Source organism: Lynx rufus, unplaced genomic scaffold (assembly GCF_022079265.1).
Source record: "Lynx rufus isolate CCGP_SWC_20201006 ecotype Redwood Valley unplaced genomic scaffold, mLynRuf1.p SCAF_24, whole genome shotgun sequence".
NCBI classification, from domain to species: Eukaryota; Metazoa; Chordata; class Mammalia; order Carnivora; family Felidae; genus Lynx; species Lynx rufus.
The window spans coordinates 21,453,393-21,474,883 of record NW_025814839.1 but is presented as its reverse complement, the minus strand read 5'-3'; the positions used below and the strand labels follow the sequence as shown (position 1 = coordinate 21,474,883).

Below are 21,491 nucleotides of genomic sequence, written 5' to 3'. Positions count from 1 at the left end.
TCAATATATATGGTATTATATATAGTATATTATGCCTTATCTTGATGAGGAGGTATGTAAAGAAATGGTTCAGGAGTCTGGAGGGTTTGATTTTTAAAAAAACTTTCTTTGATGAAAATTTTAACCATGTACAGAGAGAATAGTATAATGAAATTGATGTAGCCATCACTCGGCTTTATGTGTTATCAACACACAGCCAATCGTGTTTCATCCGTACTTCCTAATTCCCTTTAGATTATTTCGAAGCAGAGCTAGACATAATCTGTCATTGCATCTGTAAAATATCTGTATCAATCCCTAAAAGATAAGAACCCTTTTAAAATATAAAAGCATAAACATGATGTAACACATTGCTGCTGCTAAATTGTAATACTTCTAAGGAAGTATTTGGCAGATATTTGGTCTGTATTCATTTTCCCAGTTTTTTATTTTAAAATGTTTAAGCGTATTTATTTATTTTTAACGTTTATTTTTGAGAGACAGAGCATGAGTGGGGGAGGGTCAGAGAGAGGAGACACAGAATCCAAAGCAGGCTCCAGGCTCCGAGCTGTCAGCACAGAGCCCGACGCGGGGCTCGAATTCACGAGCTGCAAGTTCGTGACCTGAGCCGAAGTCGGATGCTCAACTGACTGAGCCACCCAGGTGCCCCCAGTTGATTTATTTATTTTGAGAGAGAGAGAGTAAGAGAGAGAGCATGTGCACACGAGCAGGGAGGGGAGCAGAGAGAGGGGGAGAGAATCCCCAACAAATTCCATGCTGTCAGTGCAGAACCTGATGTAGGGCCTGATCCTGCACTGTGAGATCATGACCTGAGCTGAAATCAAGAGCTGGACAGAAGCCACCCAGGCACCCCTCTTCAATTTTTTATAAGATTGGGGTTTTTTTGTTGTTGTTGTTTGTTTTTTTAGGTGCCCTGCCATCATTTTTCCCTCTTGTAATTGATTTTGCTAAAGAAATAGGGTCGGGGTGGTAGAGAATTTCTAACACTCATGATTTTGCTGATCATATCCCAGTGATACAATTCAAAGAAAAACGACAACAACAAAAACCAACCCAGCTTTTTTGAGGTATAATTAACATGAAACACATTGCACACATTTCGAGGGTCCAGTTTGGCAAGTTTTATCTACACCTGTGAAGCCATTACCAAAATTAAGAGAACGCACATATACATTTTGTCATCTTCCAACAATTGTCAATTCTCTGACACCAACTGAGTGTCCTACAGTTCAACTCAATCCTGATGCTAACTACCCAGAGTTGACACAGCCTCCAAGTTAAGGGCTCAGCCCCACAAGACTGCCCCACTTCAGATGCCAGCTGCAAATGGGGTCCTGTAGTCTCTTTGCATTACTGCCTGGCTGACTACAAGTTTGGAGGTTCCCATGATCCTCCCCTTATGTTTGAGATTTCACTCGAACAACTCACAGAACTCAAGAAGGTGCGATACTTACGGTTCATTTTATTGTAAAGGATACAACTCAGGGACTTCAAAGGGACTGTTACATAGGGCTGGGTCTTGTGGGAAGGGGTGGGGCACAGAGCGTCCCTGCCCTGTCCAGAAGCACCAGTGTCCCAGCATATCCATGGGGTCACCAGCCTGGGAGCTCTTCAGACCTCATCTTTCTAGAGTTTTTATCAAAGTTTCATTATGTAGGCGTGATTAAATCATTGGTCGTTGGTAATTGAACTCAGTCTCCACTCTCCCAGATGTCAAGTGATGGGCCAATAGTTCTACCGCTCTAATCACATGGTGGGTTTCTCTGGCAACTAGCTCCGCCCTGAAGCTGTCTATGGGCCTCCAAGAGTCACCTCATTAGCATAAACTCATGTAGGGTTGAAAAGGGATTATTATGAATTAGATGCTTCTACCATAAGAAAATTCCAAGGGTATTTTTAGGAGTTCTGTGCCAAGTACTGGGACAAAAACCAAATATATATGTGTGTGTATATATTATTTTGCTCTGTGCTCCATCACGCAAAAGTTTGCTTCTGCCTCTTTGTAATCAGACACTGTGTTTTCTCTGTCTCCGTCTGTATGTTTGTCTCTCTTTTTTAATCTGGCTTCTCTTACTCAGAATCATTATTTTGAGTTCCATTAGACAGGTTAAATGAAATAGAAAAATTCCTTCAAAGACACAAGTTACCAAAGCTAATACAAGAAGAAACAGAAAATATAAATAGCCCTATATCTAGGAAAGAAATGGAGTGTGTAATTTCAAAACCTTCCCACAAAGAAAATTCTAGGCTCACGTGGCTTCACTGATGAGTTCTACCAAACATTTAAGGAATAATTAACATTGTTGGGCACCAACTCATCCAGAGAATAGAGGAGAAAGGAATTATTCCCATCTCCTCTTATGAATCATAGTATCTGGATATCAAAACCAGAGAAAGCTATTGCAAAAAAAAAGACCAGACTTCTATACTGAAAGCTATAAAGTAGTGATGTGAGAAATTAAAGACCTAGATTAGTGAAGAAACATATCATACTTACGGATTCTACACTTATTATTACTAAGAGGTCAATACCCACAAACTGATCTATAGATTCAGCACAATCCCAATCCAAGCCCCATCAGGCTTTTTCTGGGCAGAGATTTCTGGGGAAAAACTTACATGGAAATGTAACAAACCTAGACGAACAAATGAACCAACCAAAAACTCCACAAAGGCAGTAAAACCAAATTGAGGTACCTGATTTCAAGACATACTCTAAACCTCTAAAGTCAAGAAAATATAGTATCGATGTAAGAGTAGACATACAAATCAATGATACAGGATAGCCTAATGAAAGACCTTCCCAAATTTAGTGTTGTATCAACAAAAGGTGCCAGGATAATTCAATGGAGTAGGATGCTTTTTTTTTTTTTTTTTTTTTTTTTTTTACCCCAGCAAATGATATCGGAATAGCGAGGTATTAGGAAGAAAAAAAGAACCTTGAGGTTTTACTTTGTATCATACACAAAAATTAACCTGAAATGGATCTTAGACGTATACATTGAAGCTAGAACTTTAAAATGTCTAAAGGGAAATACCAGGTTAAAAATCTTTATTACCTTCAGATGCATAAGATCTCTTAGCGTGGTCCATCAAAGAAATAATAAATTGGAACTCATAGACTAGACACTTGTGCTCTTGGAAGGATTTCATAAAGAAAGTGAAGACAGGGTATGGACTGGGTGAAAATATTATGATCATGTAAATCGGACACTAGACTCGATTCCAGGACATAGTCAGAAATTTTACAATTGAGTCATAAGACAAGTAACTCAATTAAAGGTAGGCGAAAGACTTTACCCCATGCCTCACAGGAGATAGAAGTACTCCAATAATCGTGTCCAAACGTACTCAACATCCTTAATCATTAGCGAGATCCTAATTAAAATAAGCTACCACTACACTGCCTAACAGTGGCTAAAACTGAAAAGACTGACAACCAAAGTGTTGGCAAGGAATACGGAGCAACTGGGACTTCATGTGTTGCTGGTGGGGATGTAACGTCATACAGTCAGTTTGGAATATCATTCAGCAGGTTTTTCATAATGTTAAATATAATTAACCACGTGACCAACAGTTTTACTCCTGGATATTTACCCATGAGAAATGAAAACACGTGCCCGTAAAAAGACTTACACACAGATATTTAAGGCGGCTTTATTTGCAATAGCCCCAGACTGGAGACAACCCAATTGTCTATCAACAGATGAATGGATAAATGGTGGAGTGTTCATGCAATGACATACTACTTGGCGATGAGAAGGGACTAAATACTTAGTGCACAACACTATGGATGAAGCTTGCTTATGTCAAGTGAAAGAAGTCAGACACATGACAACATATTGTGTAGTTTTATTTATGTAAAATTCTCAAACTGGAGGAGGTAAACCATACTAAAAGGAAGGAGATCAGTATTTGCTTGGATCTTAGAGTATGGGGAGACTGATTGCAAAGGGGCATCTTTTGGGGTGATAGAAATATTCTGCATCTTGATTAGGGTAGTAGTTGTATGTGAAAAACTCATCTGTTGGTACACTTAAATATGCATTTAACCATATATAAATTATACCTCAGTTTGTTTAAAATTTTTTTTAACATGTATTCATTTTTGAGAGACAGAGAGAGACAGAGCATGCATGGGGGAGGGGCAGAGAGGGAGGGAGACACAGAATCCGAAGCAGACTGCAGGCTCTGAACTGTCAGCACAGAGCCCGACGTGGGGCTCAAACTCATGAACTGTGAGATCATGACCTGAGCCAAAGTCGGACACTCAACCGACTGAGCCACCCAGGCACCCCTTAATCAGTTTGTTTTCAAGAGGGGGCTGCTAATGCCAATTTTTTCCCCCACCAGTGGATGATAGAGACTCAGTCTCTACTTTTTCCGTTTGGATATTCACTTTTCGTTCACTTACAGAATAATCCTTAGCTTCTCCATTTCTCTGCCTTGCTGCTTATATATTAAAGTTCCATATTTATGTGCTCTCTATTCCATTTCATTGATCAATTTGTTTATCCTGTCTTAATTATTTTAATTTCATAATAAGCCCTGTTCTTATTATTCTCTTTTTTCATAAATGTTTTTGCTCTCCTTGATCCCGTGTTGTTCTGGATACAGTTTATAAAGACTAATCGTTTCTGTGTTCTGTGAAAAACTCTGTGGAATATTGATGGGGTTTGAATTGATTTCACAGATAAACTTGGGTAGATGTTGAATTTTTGCAATACTAAATCTTTCTGTTCATAACTATGGTGTTCTTTTCCATTTATTAAGATTTTCGGTGATGTCTCTCAGTACATTTTGTAATTTTCCCCATAAAGTCCTTGCCCATGTTTTGAAGGGTTTATTTCAAGGCATTTGGTGTTTCTTATTTTATCGTTAAGTGAAGTCTTCTTCTAATTATGTTTTCTCACTGTTTATTGTTGATGTATAGAAATGTGGTTTTTAAAAATCGCAGTCATGCATCCAGGGAACATTTGCTTTTGTTTCAGAAAGAGCTCATTAATCCATTAGCGGAATGTGTCACATGTGCGCGCACACTTGTATGTATTTTGAGAACGGTGGTGTTGAGGGTGAGCGTTCCCACAGCCCTGGGGTTATTTTTGGTCCATGTCTACACGTCAGGTTGGCCCTGAGTCACAGGACAGGATACCAGCTGGAGCCATGATGCTCCCAGCTTTAAGTGTAGTCAGCCGACCGTGCGATCACGGCTGTCAGTAAGAGGGCTCTCTCCAGCCAGCATCCTTGAGTTAAGACATTCACGTATTGTCCACACTAGGGATGGTTTCTCATGATGCAGGCTGTCACCGTTAAAACCGTGTCCCTCTTCTCTTTTAGTATCCGGAGTGTGATGCAGAAGTACCTCCAGGAGAGAAATGAAATAACCTTTGACAAGATTTTTAACCAGAAAATTGGTAAGTCCCACTTACTCATTTGGCATACAGTCTAATAGTGGTTTCAGGTGGCATCACAGTTATGTGTAAATGCAGCCTTTCGTGCTTTCTATGCTTTTATAGCTCTGGCTGGGAATGAAGGACATTTCATGTAGCAATAAGATACGTAATGGTTACTTCCATCCCTACTAACAGACCTTGTGAATAAGCTCTTGGGAGACAGACTAGCTCGATTCGAGGGTTTAAGGCAGTTTGGGGGTTGCCAAATCAAAGGATTGGGTAGTTGGTAACCAGAAAGAAGTGCTCTGGGTTTCGGACCCACTTCTGAGGTCCCCACCTTTCCTCACTGCTGTTGTACTCTCCGTGATCGCAAGGAGGTGTCCCGTGTCTTCATAAACATATTGCACTCCTGTGTTTGGCCGGCTCCTTGCAAAGTGTGGGGCTGGCGCACTTGATCTCATCGGTTTTCGCTGGCTGACAGGCTTTACACACTGCTCCTTATTGTCAGTTCCCCATCAATTACTCTTATCCCTGAGGCTCCATTCAGTAAGTAAAGCTTATCCCTGAGCCTTACTTAGCAGGTCACCAGGACTCTCCTGTTGTGTGCATAGAGGTCAAGGATCCATTTCTCTCTAGCTGGTACCCAGATCTGGGCAGTGCTGGGCTTGGCCGGAGCAAGTGTGTGGATGTATAGGCGTGTTCTCCGATTACCAGCAGCTAGTGCTTGGAGAAGTTAGGACTGGACAGGAATAGCTCTAGTGTGAGGTTCCAAGGCTTGGGGAGCATTGGAGTATTATGCTTCCGAAGGGCTGGCAGTTTGTTTAGAGGTTAGATAAGAGCTGGAGTCCACATACTTTCTTTTTTTCATCCCCCCAAATCCGTTCCTGCTGTCCAGAAGTTTCCTACACTATATTTTTATTCTCAACTCAGATAGGATTCATCGTTTGGCCTGCCAGCTGGGTATTTTGTTAATCTGCCCATAGTAATGTGATAAACAGATAATTCCAGGATTTCACATGAAATCACCTTAGCTGAATACGAGAGAATTGGAACCTTCTTTCCTTCCCTTTAGTTGCCTCCCACAATTACTCAGATAAGATTTGCCGAGGAACTGTGGCATCATTTTTAAATGACTTTAATACTCGAGGAAATGACTTTATTAAAATTGCAAGAAACTGGTTATACAAAAGTTTCCTGGAACTCCGTTTCTGCATTTAGTCCTGTCTCCATGATTCACAGACCCACAATGACCGATCCCCTTGAGACTGAATATCCTTGGAAGTAATTGTGGGCAGCCCTCCTCCTTATAAGTAAGGAGTCATAGACTCAGGTCGGTGAAGTGACTTATTCTGATTTGTAGTTCTCCTTGTCCAGCCATTCTGTAAAGGCTCTTGGAAAGGAAACAATGGATATAAAATGTACTGCTGAGGGTCACCCTGTGAGAACTGGATAGTTTTTTGTGTTTTGTTTTTTTTAAGAAAGCGGCATGATGCTCTCTTGTGTTCAACTAAAGTAGAAACCGGTGCAGAAAAGCCTTCGGGTTTTGGCAGACTTTTTAGCTAGCCTCCAAAACTTAGCCATCTATGCAGGCGATAGAGCTGCTTTCACAGCCCCTGACATTCAGTGGTGAAAAGCTGGATGCCGTTCCCCGGAGAAGCAGGTGGAGTACTGCCCCATCTGTTCTCAGAGCACAATGTGTGGAAAGCTAGTGGCCCGTAGCTACCTAGAAATCTTACATCCTGAGCGTCGAGCGTCGCGATTTGGCTACGGAACGGAGCGGTCGAAAGAGTTTGACTTTCATCTCATGCTTCGTTGCTGCTTCTCCTTGCGTTCACGGCGTTGAGTTAACTGTCATCTATATAAATAAACGCCCCCCCCCCCCCGCTTTGCTTCTGCTTTTGTACGAAAGAACGGAAAACAAAACTCTCACGGTAACGAGAGAGAAATTCGTGTCTTTGGGAAACAATGGAAGAAAGAAATGCCTTATTTATTAGTTGAAATTTAAAAATAGGTCTACAGCTCTGTTAAGAGCTACTTGCCACGGCGTCTCTCTCGTTTCACGTGTGCAGTTCAGCAGTTTTTAGCGTGTTCACAGAGTCGTGCAGCCCTGAACCCAGCCTCATCTTAGAACGTTTCCAATACCCCCAGAAGAGGCTCCATACCCATCAACACCCCCACCCCCACCCCGAGATACCACTGATCTGATTCCTGCCCCTGTGGATTCACCCAGCGTGGACATTCCTCCCGGATGGAATCAGACGACGCGTGGCCTTTGCATGGGGCTTCTCTCATATTTTAAAGGTTCCTCCGTGTGGTGGCATGTGCGGGCACTTCATTCCTTTTTGTGCTCGGTGATATTCCATAAGATGTGGCTGTGCGCGTGTTGTTCATCCATTCATCCGTCGGCGGATGTTTGGGTTATTTCCACTTTTTGCCTATTATACATAATGCTGCTACGAGAGGAAGGTGTTTCTCAACCTGTGATGCGAGCGGGTGGTTCCCTGTTACTAAGGCACACTGGAAGATTGTGACGAACCCGCTGTCGCCTGTGCTCTCGTGCCAGTCTGTGAAATGCACTGAAGGTTATTTCTCCCGTTGTGTTTTCTGATCCTCACCCCGCTCCTGTCCGCCGTCCCCGCAACACACATGCAGGCCCCCAGACATGTCTTTCCTTCCCATTGTTTTGATCCAACCCTTACCCGAAGATGACCCCAGGGGCCCTTGATCGGAGGCCCTTACTGGCATTAAGGTGGCCTTGCGTCCTGGCCTCAGTCACACAGGTTCTGCCCCGCGAGCAGCTTCCTTGGGCACTGATGGCCTGTGAATTCTCTCGGTGAAGCTATTTTGAAGAATTTAAAAGTTGCTTAAATGAATAAATGATTCCTTCCTCTTCCCTTCCTTTCCCTTCGTGAGCTTGGAGCTGGGCAGAGGAAGCTAGGTCTGAACTTGGAAGGTCACAGGAAAGAGCAGCAATCATGGGACGGGGGGCGGGGGGGGGCGGGATGGGGAGACAAGAGTGCGTGGTAACATCGCCAAACACACGTCTGTAGTTACGTCTGGACATCGCTGTGCATTCAGTGTCCGTCTGGTCCTTCCTCCTGCCCTGTAGGGTTCTCCTTTTCAGCTGGTGTGAGGGATGGGGGCAGGACGGAAGGTGGCCTGTGGTTGGAGTGAATCTGTCCTGCTCTCTAGGTCTTCTTTTCTTCCCATTTCGCTCCCCCTCACCCCCCCCTCCCCGCCCACTGCCTTTTGCCTTTGTTTCTCCCATCTGTTCCATCCGCCCCTTTCCATGACTGCCTCCATGTGTCACCAACTTGTTGATTTTCTGTCGTTCTGTTGTTTCCCTTTCACCGTGTATCCCCTGCCTATCAATCAGCCCCTTTTCTCTCGTCCGGCACCTCCCGCCCTCCCCTGTGCTGAGGTTAGCGCCTGGTTTGGGGGAGCTGCCCGCCAACCTGTGCTGCAGCCCGCGTGCAGAAACGCTTTGTGAAATGGAAAAGTTTACTCAGTCTCAGTCATATACTCAGTCTCCGAAGCTTTGTTGAGATGACGGGCGATGCGCCGGCCTGTTGGCTATACCCCAAACTGGTTGATGTTTCGTTAAGTTTTCTGAGCTATGAAGGGGGGGGGGGGTGAAAATATTATCTGCTGCATAAGGCAGTTGTGAGGATGCAGCAAGAAATGTCTGCAAAGCCCTTAACACAGGGATTGGTTCTCAGCAGATGCTCTGTGAATGAAAGCCCTGAAATGAAATTGTTTATTATAAAAATTTATAATTTTTTATAATTATAAATTATAATTACAGGAAATACAGAAAACGGAAGTGTAATTTAAATAATCCCATGAAGAAGCAAAGAGAAAAATTCAGAATGTGGAACATTCTACAATACAGCAGGCCCAGTTTCTTCAAGAAGTCCGTTACCTGTGTGTGGGAAGGGGAGGGGAGGAGGGGGAAACACCTGTTCTAGATTAAAAGAGACATTATTACCAACTACAATATAAGAACATTATTTGGACCCTGAATCAAACAAACCAAGAGTAGAAGGGCATTTTTAAGTTACTCAAAAAATGTGGGGGTGCCCGGGTTTAAGCGTCCAACTTTCGATTTTGGCTCAGGTCATAATCTCAGGGTCCTGAGATCGAGCCCCACGTTGGGCTCTGTGCTGGTATGGATCCTGCGTTGGATTCTCTATTCCTCTCTCTCTGCTCCTCCCCCACTTGCATGCATGCTGTCTCTCTAAATAAATAAATAAATAAATAAAAATTAAAATAAAAATATCTAGTTATGCCCAAAACTAGACTAATAACCCCCCATATATGTTTGCCAGCCAGATTTTTTATTTTACAACATTTTCCTTGTTCATCCTCTCTTTGCATGGCTACCAAAATATATATTTTTTAAGTTTATTTATTTTGAGAGAGAGAGAGAGAGAGAGATTGTGCAAACAGGGGAGAGACAGAGAAAGAAAGAGAGGGAGAGAGAGAGAGAATCCCAAGCAGGCTCTGCAGTGTCAGCACAGAGCCCGATGTGGGGCTTGAACTCACGAACCGTGAGATCATGACCTGACTGAAGTCTAGAGTCTGATGCTTAACCAACTGAGCCACCCAGGCACCCCTGCCAAAATATTTTAAGCAATTAGCAAACTCTTTTTAGAGTTTCAGCCCTATATCCATCTGTAAAGACTACGAATGTTTTCTTATACAACTTTAGTCTCTACCCCAACCAATGAAAACGATGATTCTTGGGGCACCTGGGTGGCTCAGTTGATTGGGCATCTGACTTCAGCTCAGGTCATGATCTCGCGGTTCATGAGTTTGCGCCCCCCATTGGGCTCACTGCTGTCAGCACAGAGCCCACTTCAGATTCTCTGTCCCCTTCTCTCTGCCCTTCCCCCACTTGTGCTCTCCCCAGAATAAATATTTAAAAAAAAAGAGAAAAGAAAATGATGATTCTTAGTTTAATATCTGATTATGGTTCTTACTGTAATTCCAAGTCTATATTTATATTTTTTCTTTAGTTTTTTTTTTTTTCTTTTAGAGAGAGAGAATTTGAGTAGCGGGGGCAGGGGGACACAGACAGAGAGAGAGAGAGAGAGAGAGAGAGAGAATCCCAAGCAGGCCCTATGCTTAACTTGGAGCCTGATGCAGGGCTTGATCCTATGATCCCCGGGACCATGACCTGAGCCAAATTCAAGTCAGACGCTCAACCCACTGAGCCACTCAGGCACCCCCACATTTTTTCTGAGTAACTTAAAAATGCCCTTCTACTCTTGGTTTGTTTGATTCAGGGTCCAAATAATGTTCTTATATTGTAGTTGGTAATAATGTCTCTTTTAATCTAGAACAGGTGTTTCCCCCTCCTCCCCTCCCCTTCCCACACACAGGTAACGGACTTCTTGAAGAAACTGGGCCCGTTGTATTGTAGAATGTTCCACATTCTGAATTTTTCTCTTTGCTTCTTCATGGGATTATTTAAATTACACTTCAGTTTTCTGTATTTCCTGTAAATTGGAAGTTAGCTCTAACAGCTTATTAGATTGGTTCGACTTTTGTGGCAAGAGTGCTTTGCAGGTGGCGCTGTGCACTTTGTGGCAGGAAGCACATGACACGGAGCTATCGCTCTGCAGTGCTGTCTCTAAAGTGAGTTCAGATGTGGTCAGTTGTCAGCTCCTCATTACGCTGTCGTCTGCCATGCGTTTCATTTTCATTGACACTGGTTGCCTAAATCAGTTATTTTTTTTTAGGAAGTTGCCAGATTGGCGGGGGGAGGGGGGGTTCTGATTATGCCATTCTTTCCATATTTATTATCGCTGCTCATCCACGAGGGCTATTTGGTTGCCTTTAAATATAGTTCAGGAAAAGGCAGGTGCAGTTGGCCGAACTTGAAGGCGAGGCCCGTGACTTTGGCCTCATGACGTCACTCCCGCAAGTAACCCAGCGAAAGAGATTTTACAGAGGAAACCAGGACTGTGTTCCGGGTGGGCTTAATCTACTCACACCAGCCCTTTAAAAAGCAGAGAATTTCCTCAGGCTGGCAGAAGAGGAAGTCAGAGAGAGCAAAGCACAAGAATGATTGGACATGGCTTTCCCAACTCTGCAGGTGGAGGGGACCACGTGAGAAGACGGTGGGTGTCGGCTAGGAGCCGACCAGGAAGCCAGGACCTGAGTCCCACGACCATAGGAACTGAATTCTGCCAGCAACCTGCATGAGGTTGAATGCGCCTGACCCCGGGAGCCTCTTGATAAGTCCCCAGCCTGCCAAAACTTTGATTTGGGCCTTGTGAGCCCCTAAACGGGAAACCCAGGAGCCTGCCAGGACTTGTGTCCTCAAAAATTGTGAGTCAGGAAGGAGTGGTGCTTTCAAGTCACCGAGTTTGTGGTGGTTTGTTACACAGCACTAGAAAACAGGGTAGATGCTTAAGTCTTTGTTTTCATTTTATTATTTTTTAAGTTTATTTATTTTGAGAGAGAGAGAGCATGAGTGGGGAGGGGCAGAGAGAGAGAGAGGGAGAGAGAATTCCAAGCAGGCTCCCCGTTGTCAGCGCAGAGCCCGATGTGGGGCTCAAACTCACAAACCGTGAGATCGTGACTTGAGCTGAGATCATGACTTGGCTTAACCGACCGAGCCACCCAGGCGCCCTGTCTTTGTTTTTGTTTTGTTTTTATTTTTTTTTAATGTTTATTTAGTTTTGAGAGAGAGAGAATGAGAGAGAGAACGAGTGGGGGAAGGGCAGAGAGACGGAGACACAGAATCCGAAGCAGGCTCCAGACTCTGAGCTGTCAGCCCAGAGCCTGACGCGGGGCTTGAACTGATGAACTGTGAGATCATGACCTGAGCTGAAGTCCGAAGCCTAACCAACTGAGCCCCCCAGGCGTCCCCGCCAAGTCTTTGTTTTTAATTGCCAGTTTTCAGAATAAAAAAGATTAAGTGACAGGCTGCTTTTATCCTCCTTTTCTCCTTCTTAAACAGAAATTGTATGTCTTAACAGACATCAGTTATGCTGATTCCTAATTTGCTATCAGTAAAACCTATACTCATTTCAGTAAGGACACAGTGTTCTTGGTTTGGCTTATCTGAAGAATGGTTTTAAAGAGATACCGATTATTGAAAGACAGACCACTTTACCAATTGGGGTTAAGATTTTGTTACCATTTTCTTCAGTAAGATACACTGAAATAATCTCATCATATGCAAGTGAGGCGCATGGCTTTTGATAAATTCCATCTGTCTGTCGACAATCTACTTAACTCCTGTCTGCCTAGCCAGTCTCATTAGAGGGCAGTGTGTCTGATTATAAGGAGACTCCAAAATAGGTACTTAATTCATGAAGTATGCAAATGTTACCCTCGTGTAGGAAGAACAACCTGGCTTATGTAACATTACGTCACCTATTGCCACCGGATCATCTCCGTTTATCACACTGACTCCCGTTTGTGCCAGCGGAAGCCTGCCATATGTAGACCGTAGTCTTTTGGTTCTGGCTTCTTTCATTTAGCATAAGATTTTGGAGGCTCAACCACACTGCGCGTACCCATCCTTCACCAACCCTTCTGTGGCTGAATTAATATTCCATCCTATGGATAGACCACAGAATTTGTTATCCACTCGACAGTTGGTTGATGGACACTCAGATTACTCCCACTGTTTGTTACAAACGATGCTGCTGTGAGTGGTCATGTGCCAGTGTGGACACCTGTTTCCATCTCTCTTAGGTGTCTAACTAGGAGCTTCGGAACTGCTGGGATATCTGACAAATTCAGGGTTAACCTTTTCAGAAATCGCTGTTGTTTTGCAAAGAGACTGCACTACTTGACATTCTCACCGTCAGGTTCTGGAGGACCAGGCTTGCCATAACCTCATCCAGGCTTGCTGTTGTCTTTCTGGTCAAAGCCATTCTTGTGGGTGTGAAGTGATGTTTCATTGTGGTCTTGATTTGTATTTCCCTAACCATTAGTGGCCCTGAACGTGATTGGGCTAATTAGCCTTCTTATATCTTTGGTGAAGTGCCTATTGAAATCTTTCGGTCCATTTAAGAAATTGATTTTCTCATTTCTTAATGGTGACTTCTGAAGCACCGAACGTTTTAATTCTGATGAAACCCAATTCATACATTTTTAAAAATTGTACTTTTGTGTCATATCTAGGAACTTTCTGCCTACCTGAATGCCATGAAGATTTTCTTCTATTCTTCTTCTAGATGTTCTATCATTTTAGCTCTCACATTTAGGTCTTTGGTTGATTTTTGAGTTAGTTTTTGCATATTTGTGAGATAAGGGTATCTTAAGGGTATGTTATTTAAAAATTGTACTTTTGGGTCATATCTAGGAACTTTTCTGCCTACCTGAATGCCATGAAGATTTTCTTCTAGTTTTCTTCTAGATGTTCTATCATGTTAGCTGTCACATTTAGGTCTTTGGTTGATTTTTGAGTTAGTTTTTGCGTATGATGTGAGATAAGGGTTTAAGTTCATCTTTTTTTTTTTTTTTTTTTTTTTGCATGTAGATATCCAATTGTCTGGATGCATTTGTTGAAAAAACATTTCTTTTCCACATTGAATTGTCCTGGCACCTTTGTTGAAAATTAATTGACCATAAAATGGATTTATTCTGGACTCTCAATTTTGTTCCATTGATCTCTGCCTTAGGCCAGTGCCACACTGTCCTCATTACTGTAGCTTTGGGGTAAGTTTTGAAATCAGGAAATAAAAATCCTCCCACTTTATTCTTTTTTCTTTCTTTCTACATTTTTTTTTTTCAGAATTGTTTTTGGCTATTCTGAATCCTTTACATTTTGATACGAATCTTAACATCAGATTTTCAATTTCTGCAAAAAAAAAAAAAAATTCTGCTGGGATTTCCATAGGGATTATGTTATATCTACAGATCAACGTGGAGAGAATGGCCATTTTAACAGCATGAAGTATGCCGATCCATGAAAATGAAATGTCTCTGCATTTATTTAGGTCATCTCTAATTTCTCTTAGGCATGCTTTGTGGCTTTCAGTCTCTTGCGTCACATTACATTTATTCCCAAGTATTTTCATGTTTTTTGGTGCTATTTTGAACGGACTTGTTTCCTTAATTTCATTTTTGGCTCTTCATCACTAGCACGTGGAAATAGAATGGGTTTTTGTACGGTGACCTTGGATCCTGCCATCTTGATGAACTAGTTTATTAATTCTAGAGATTTGTGCATAGGTGCGTGTGCATGCACGTGTGCACACGCGTGCGTGTGAATTCCTTAGGATTTTCCCCATAGAGAATCTTGTCTCTGAATAAAAACAATTTTACTTCTTTCTTTCTTTCCATTCTGGTGCCTTTCCTTTTCAGTTTTTACTTTTCACTTTGATTTCTTAAATATTTCTTATGTTGGTCTCAAATACATTTAGCATGATTTCAAAGAACGTTTATGTAGCAAGAATGCATATACTGTATTTGGCACCTTGGGGTTAAGGCATAAGAAATATACTTGTTATGAGCTTTGGAGACAAAAGTATATGTTTCATTATAGAAAGAGTACATTAGAAAAATAAAAACTACTGCCTTTCAAATAGATTTTTGAGCAGTTTCTATAAAAACAAAGATGGACACAGATATGTCATGGGTACCTATTAAAAAATCGATATTATATAAGACCACTGAAATAGTTAAAAAAAAACCCACAAACAACACAGAATAAAACATTTTAGTATTATTCTTTTGTTAATTTCAAAGACCAGGGATTCCAATCAATTTTTTTTTTTAAATTTATAAAAGTATTGCTTGAAGTGTTCTGTTCTTCAAAACAAAATAGATGGTTAAAATCTGCCAAAAACCTTGTAGCCCTCCAACTCCTTACTCAAAGGCCAGGGTTAAATGATAGCAAATTGAATCTTTTTGCATTTGGTTATAATGAGGGGAATCTGAACCTGGGAACCAGCTTCAATCTCTGTCTCCCCGTTTTTGTGCCCAGCTTTGTTTGGAAGTGGGTGTTTCTGCCCCTGCGAGGGCTCTTCCCCCTACAAACAGCCCTGATTGAGGGTCACAGAGTTGGGCTCCCACCCCATCATATCTTTCTCTAGAGGAGAGCAACCAACCACCACGGAGAAGAAAAACCTAGGGCCCCATTCAGTGCTGCATCAATTATACATGCCTTTGTGGAGACTTTTAGCCAGTGAAAGAGTTAAAGATCCACTTAAACTTTCAAAAAGCAGAGATAAACACTTGACTAAGCACAGCTAATTGGATTTTCAATTGAAAAGGCGAGGCAGCAACAGGCAACTCGGGAAAGTTAGGGGCACCGATTCTGCACATTTTCATCTTGCCTGTTACTGGCAGGCTGTCTTTCCAGCTGACTTCTTACCTGTGCTGGCCTCATGCAGGCTGGGTATCTACCCGGCTCCTCCCATAGGACCCTGCCTGAGCTGGGGGCTACCACCTGCCCTGCAGGCACACTCTGCCACTCTAAGTATTTGGGACGTCCGCGATATTTGAGGCAGCTTTCAAAGAGCCTGAAAATACCTTTTTTTTTTTTTAAGTTTATTAAGGCTGGTTTTCCTTTTTTTTTTTTTTTAATATTCATTTTTGAGAGAGAGTACAACTAGAGGAGGAGCAGAGAGAGAGGGAGACACAGAATCTGAAGCAGGCTCTAGGCTCCGAGCTGTCAGCCCTGAGCCCGACTCGAGGCTCGAACTCATGAACCACGAGATCATGACCTGAATTGAAGTTGGACGCTTAACCAACTGAGCCACTCAAACACCCCTGGTTTTCCTTTTTAAAGCTCTTAAAGCTTTCCTTTTTAAAGCTTTAAAGATCTTCAGGTTTGCAGATCAGCCAGAATGATCACTTCCAAGAAAAATTGAGAACAGCTACGTTTTACTGGAATAACACAGTACTTTGGCATCTGCTAATCACTAGAACGATAGGAACGCCGCGGTAGGATGGCTAGACCCCTGATCTGCCGCCTGGCAATCCGTGATCTTTAAAAGTTTTTTTTTAATGTTTATTTATTTTTGAGAGAGAGAGAGAGAGGGAGAGAGACAGAATATCAGAGGGGGAGGGGCAGAGAGAGAGGGAAACGCAGAATTCAAAGCAGGCTCCAGGCTCTGAGCTGTCAGCGCAGAGCCCAGCACGGGGTTGGAACCGCGAGATCATGACCTGAACCCAAGTCAGTCACTTAACGGACTGAGCCACCCAGGTGCCCCAATCTGTGATCTCTTAAATTGCTATTTAATTCTCCCTGATTTCTTCTGAGCCTGCTTTGTAGGAATCCCTTTTAGTTTGAGACGGCGATGGCTCCCTGTGTGCAAAACACTGCCCTGAGCATTTCACATGCTGGGTAAAGGAATGTGACCAAGTTCGCGCACCCCCCAAGAGGCAAAGCCTGGATTGGAAGTTCTGTCTGTCTGTCACCAGGAAAAGTTAGTGTGGAAATTCACATGGAGATGAAGTGCCTCTTTTTTTTTTTTTTTTTAAATAACATATCAACCCTACAATTCCTATTTAATATATAATGATGCTAAAATCCAGAATTTGGGGACAGTGCACAAAGATCTTTCTGTAGCAGATGTACTTATATGCTTTGCGAAATGAGACATTCACAGTCGAATATGTTTTGATCAAGTGCTGTACTAGAAAGATCTCTTTAAACAAAAAAGGCACACGGGGGAAGATAAAGACCACGTCAGGCTTCCCACCCCCGGCCAGCTCACCCTTCGAAAGAACGTGTATGACGCGCACAGACCTCTGGCCTGTCAATATCGAAGGTGCCAGTGAAGTGTGGTTACTACTCCCAGGGAGTCCCAGCGATTCATGGAAGGGACTCCCGGTGATGTCTAGGAGGCACGTGTTTAAATCCCAAGGCGAGTGTGGACAGGCTACTCTCTTAGCCAAGAGGGAAGCCTAGCCACCCAGGCCTCTGTAGCTGACTCAACCTTATAGCTTTCTCCCTGGCAGGGTCCACGTACGTTCGGGGAAGCGTGTGTGTGCTCTAGCAATATTAGCAAATGTGGGGTCTTCATATGTGTTGCTAGAGAATGCCAGGGATCCAGGAAGCATCACCTCTATTGGGAAAACTGTCCATCAGCTTTCAGAACCGACAGTTAAGGGGATGACGGAACCCTTGTAGGATTTTAAAAGCTCCAAACGCATCACGAAATGTCATGTGGTAGTGTGCTGAGGATAGCCCCTGGTTTTAGCTGTTTTGGAAATCCTTTTTTTCTGAGGATTTTTATACCTCATCCTTGATTTTTGTCAGTATTTCTACTTCTAGTCAAAGTCAAAACCAGGAATTGCAGAGATGTGCTATGGGGTGGTTATTAGAGTTTGTTTGAAATCTGTTGCTAAAAACTCAGTCATTCGTTCAGTAAAATTTATCATGTGCCACACACATTCTTGTAAGTACCGTGAGAATGCATCTGTGAACAGTTCTGAAGCCTGTGTCTTCGTGGAGCTACTATCCTACCCCGGGGAGACGGGCTGACAAACTCATACTGTCCCCATGCTGGTACAGGTCATGGAGATTCGCAGAGCCACAGAGAGGAAGGGTGTGCTGGTGGCCGTTTCTGATAGAGTGTTTCGAGAAGGCACTGCTTATAAGGGGTCAGTTGGACAAATCCCTGGGGGAGGTGAGGGAGCCGAGCCCCTGTGCATTTATCTGGGGAGAGCAGGTCCGGGCTGAGGGTTCAGCAGACACCCTCACTCAGGAGCCACGATGGTGGGCAGACAGCCTGGAGGCCCAGAGGCTGCGGCCAAGGTGGGAGTGGGAGTGCCAGGTGGGGGAGGTCGGACAGGCTTTGCAGGCCATCGCGAGGGTGTCGGCTTTTACTCAGAGTGAGCAGGGACGTAGGAGAGGCAGACCACTGGGCTGGCACTCTCTCAGGCCTTCACAGAGCAGACGAGCTGCCATGGAAACGGGCCTGGGAGGGCAGGGTGGAAGCGGGAGGTGATTCTGGCCTTTGGGTGAGTGGGGTAGCGTTGGAGGCAGCGGGAGGAGTCACGGAGTTACAGCCTTGACGACTGGATTTGTAAGGAATCATGGTGTGAAGCCGGTGGGAGAGTGAGAGAGAGAGAGGGGCTTGGGGGGGAGAGGGGGGAAGGGGTAGGGGGAGAGGGGGGAGGGGGTGGGGGAGAGACAGTGTCCCAACGGTTCAGGTAGGGCCAGAAGGGGAAGAAAAGGCTCAGGTCAGAGGGCAGCGGGTCTGTTCCTGCCCCTCAGGAATTAAGGGAACTTGGTCTGCACAGGGTCACTTGCCGAAGGCTCTTGTCACACGTCCTCTGCATTCTTCCTGATGCTTTGAGGTCATCCGTGTAAGCTTAGAGCTTTGTTCCAACTCTGAATCACTTTCTGCTCGCTGAGGAGCAGAGAACATTCTTCAGGTCTGGCTCAGAAGAGAAATAAATCCCAGCCGAGGTGGGGCAGACTGACTTGTGCTAGTCTCTCAAAGAGACTATTTATAACTGGAGCCCAAAGAAAAGAGGGCTACTTTTAAAAGAAGCAAACATTCTTACCTTGGAAAGATGCACTTATTCTCCACAGAAATTGGTGTTTTTTTTTGTTTTTGTTTTTGTTTTTTCCCAATGGAAGTTTTCATTGCTTCGAATGTGGATGCAAGTATCATTAAAAAAAAAAATCATTATTGGCTTTTGGAGTTTGTTCTCAGGAATCCAATTTGCTTGCCATACAATTTGTGACTATTTAAGACAATTGGAATTCGTTTTGTTTTGTGGCTCCTATTCTCACACCAGCAAGTGGGCTCAGAAGTGGTGGTGGAAAAGAACCCGAAACAGAACAGCTTTACTGGGAACACTGATTTTGGGGCCCTTCTTTTTCTCTCATTGTTTCTTCTCATTTATGGTTTTCAGAATATACCTGACTTCCTCCTCATGAGATACCACATCTGTAAGGATCCAGTCGTCACCGATTTTTTTCTTGCTTTCGTGCTAACTGTGCTATATGCTTGTGTTCTTTTTTTTTTTTAATTAAAAACATTTTTTTTAATGTTTATTCTTGAGAAAGAGAGAGAGCATGAGCAGGGAAGGGGCAGACAGAGAGGGGGAGACACAGAATCCAAAGCGGGTTCCAGGCTCTGTCAGCACAGAGACTGACGTGCGGCTTGAACTCACGAACCATGAGATCATGACCTGAGCTGAAGTCGGACGCTTAGCCGACTTAGCCACCAAGGTGCCCCTAAAAAAAAAATTTATAGAAGCATATACGTACAATAAAATGCATCCATTTTAAGTAATGAGTTTGACTTTTTTTTTTTTAATGTTTATTTTTTTTGAGAGAGGAGACAGAGCACGAGCAGGGGAGGGACAGAGAGGGAGACACAGAATCGGAAGCAGGCTCCAGGCTCTGAGCTATCAGCACAGAGCCCAATGCAGGGCTCGAACTCACAAACTGGGAGATCATGACCCGAGCCAAAGTCGGACGCTTAACGGACTGAGCCACCCAGGTGCCTCCCCCTTTTTTCCCCCAAGTTTGACTTTTGACAGAAATGTACACTGGTATAAGTATTACCACAGTCCATACGTATAGACCAATTCCATCGCTTTTTTTTTTCAATTTTTTAAACATTTATTTATTTTTGAGAGAGAGAAAAAGCGTGAGTGCAGCAGCGGCAGAAAGAGGGAGACAGGATCTGAAGCAGAGTTCAGAGCCCAATGCAGGGGCTGAAATTCACAAACTATGAGATCATGACCTGAGCCTTAATCGAGAGTCAGCAGCTTAAGGGACTGAGCCAGCCAGCCCCTCTATCACTTTAAAGAGACCATCCTGGCCCCATTGTATTCAGCTGCCCCCCCCCACCCCAGCCCCAGGCAACCCCTGATCTGCTCTTGTCACAATGGATTACATTTGTCTTTTCTGGAAGTACGTTTAAACAGAGTCCAACAACATGCACTCTTTGGTGTCTGGCTTATTGGCCCAAGCACAGTGTCCTTCCTGGAGAGCCATCCATATTGTGGATTGTTCAGGGCTTGGTTTATTTTCTTGCTGAATAGTATTCCATCGTGTGGACTTAACACAATTCAGTGTTCATGGACATTGGGATTGCTTCCAGTTTGGGGCAATTATGAGTGAAACCACTATTGACATTTTTACCTGTTTTATCCTTGTTGTGAACACATCTTTTTAAAGTTTTTTTTTTTTTTTAAGTTTATTTATTTATTTTGAGAGAGAGAGCATGCACAAGTGGGGAAGGGGCAGAGAGAAGGAGAGACTGAATCCCAGGCAGGCTCTTGTGCGGTCAGCACATAGCCCAGTGTGGGGCTTGAACTCCCAAACTGTGAGATCGTGACCTGAGCCGAGATCAAGAGTCGGACAATTAACTGACTGCGCCACCCAGGTGCCCCTTGTTGTGAACACATCTTGCTGCACGGATACTGTCCTTCCTTTTTGGTAAGTGGCTGGAGTGGAATTGCTGGACCCCCTCCCCCTTGAGAGGTGCATGCACATTGTGATTGTTAATGTCAGTTAACGCATGTTCCCTCCTTATCTTGGTGAGACGTCCTTTTTCACCCTGATAGATTGTTCTGATGTCTGCATTCCCTACTGTGGATATAACCACACCTCCTTTCATGTGTGCATGGTAGAGCTGGCCTCTAATCTCTGCCTTTTAATTAGAATATTTAGAACATTTACAGGAAAATAATTACCAATATAGTTGGGTTTACGTCTCACATCTTCCTAGTTGTTCTTCTGCTTTTTTCTTCTTTCGGACTGAGTATGTTCTAGTCTGTTATGTTGCCACTCCTGGTCTGTTAGCTATTCCTGTTCACTTTTTTAAATGTGTTTGCTGTTTCCAGGCACCTTCGATCCCCTGAACTTCCAGGGCCCTCGGCTCAGCAAGGCCACCCTGGTCTGCTTGGGTCGCACTCCCAACATCACGGTTCAGAAAGCACCTCCAGGCCAAGAGCTGGCCCATCCTGGGGCCCTTCTCTTTATTCCCCTTCTCCCACAGACCATAGCCCCTTTTAGGCCTGAAAACAGCGGCTGCATACATTTTGTGCTGTTTTCCAGTTGTTATGGTGGGAGGTTAAGTCCACCCCTTGTTACTGTATTATGCCCTGCAGTGGAATTTTATTTCTGAACTAAAATATTTGGCTCTTGGGGGGAAA

At 43.6% G+C, this 21,491-nt stretch overlaps 1 protein-coding gene across 1 annotated transcript in view; it reads left to right on the top strand.

Moving 5' to 3' along the window:
• GRK3 (G protein-coupled receptor kinase 3) overlaps positions 1–21,491 on the top strand; it is a 128,080-nt gene that overhangs the window by 20,794 nt on the left and 85,795 nt on the right. Inside the window, exon 2 of the mRNA XM_047088070.1 lies at positions 5,338–5,414. Coding sequence (XP_046944026.1) covers positions 5,338–5,414 — 77 coding nt within the window. The remainder of the gene's footprint in view (positions 1–5,337; positions 5,415–21,491) is intronic.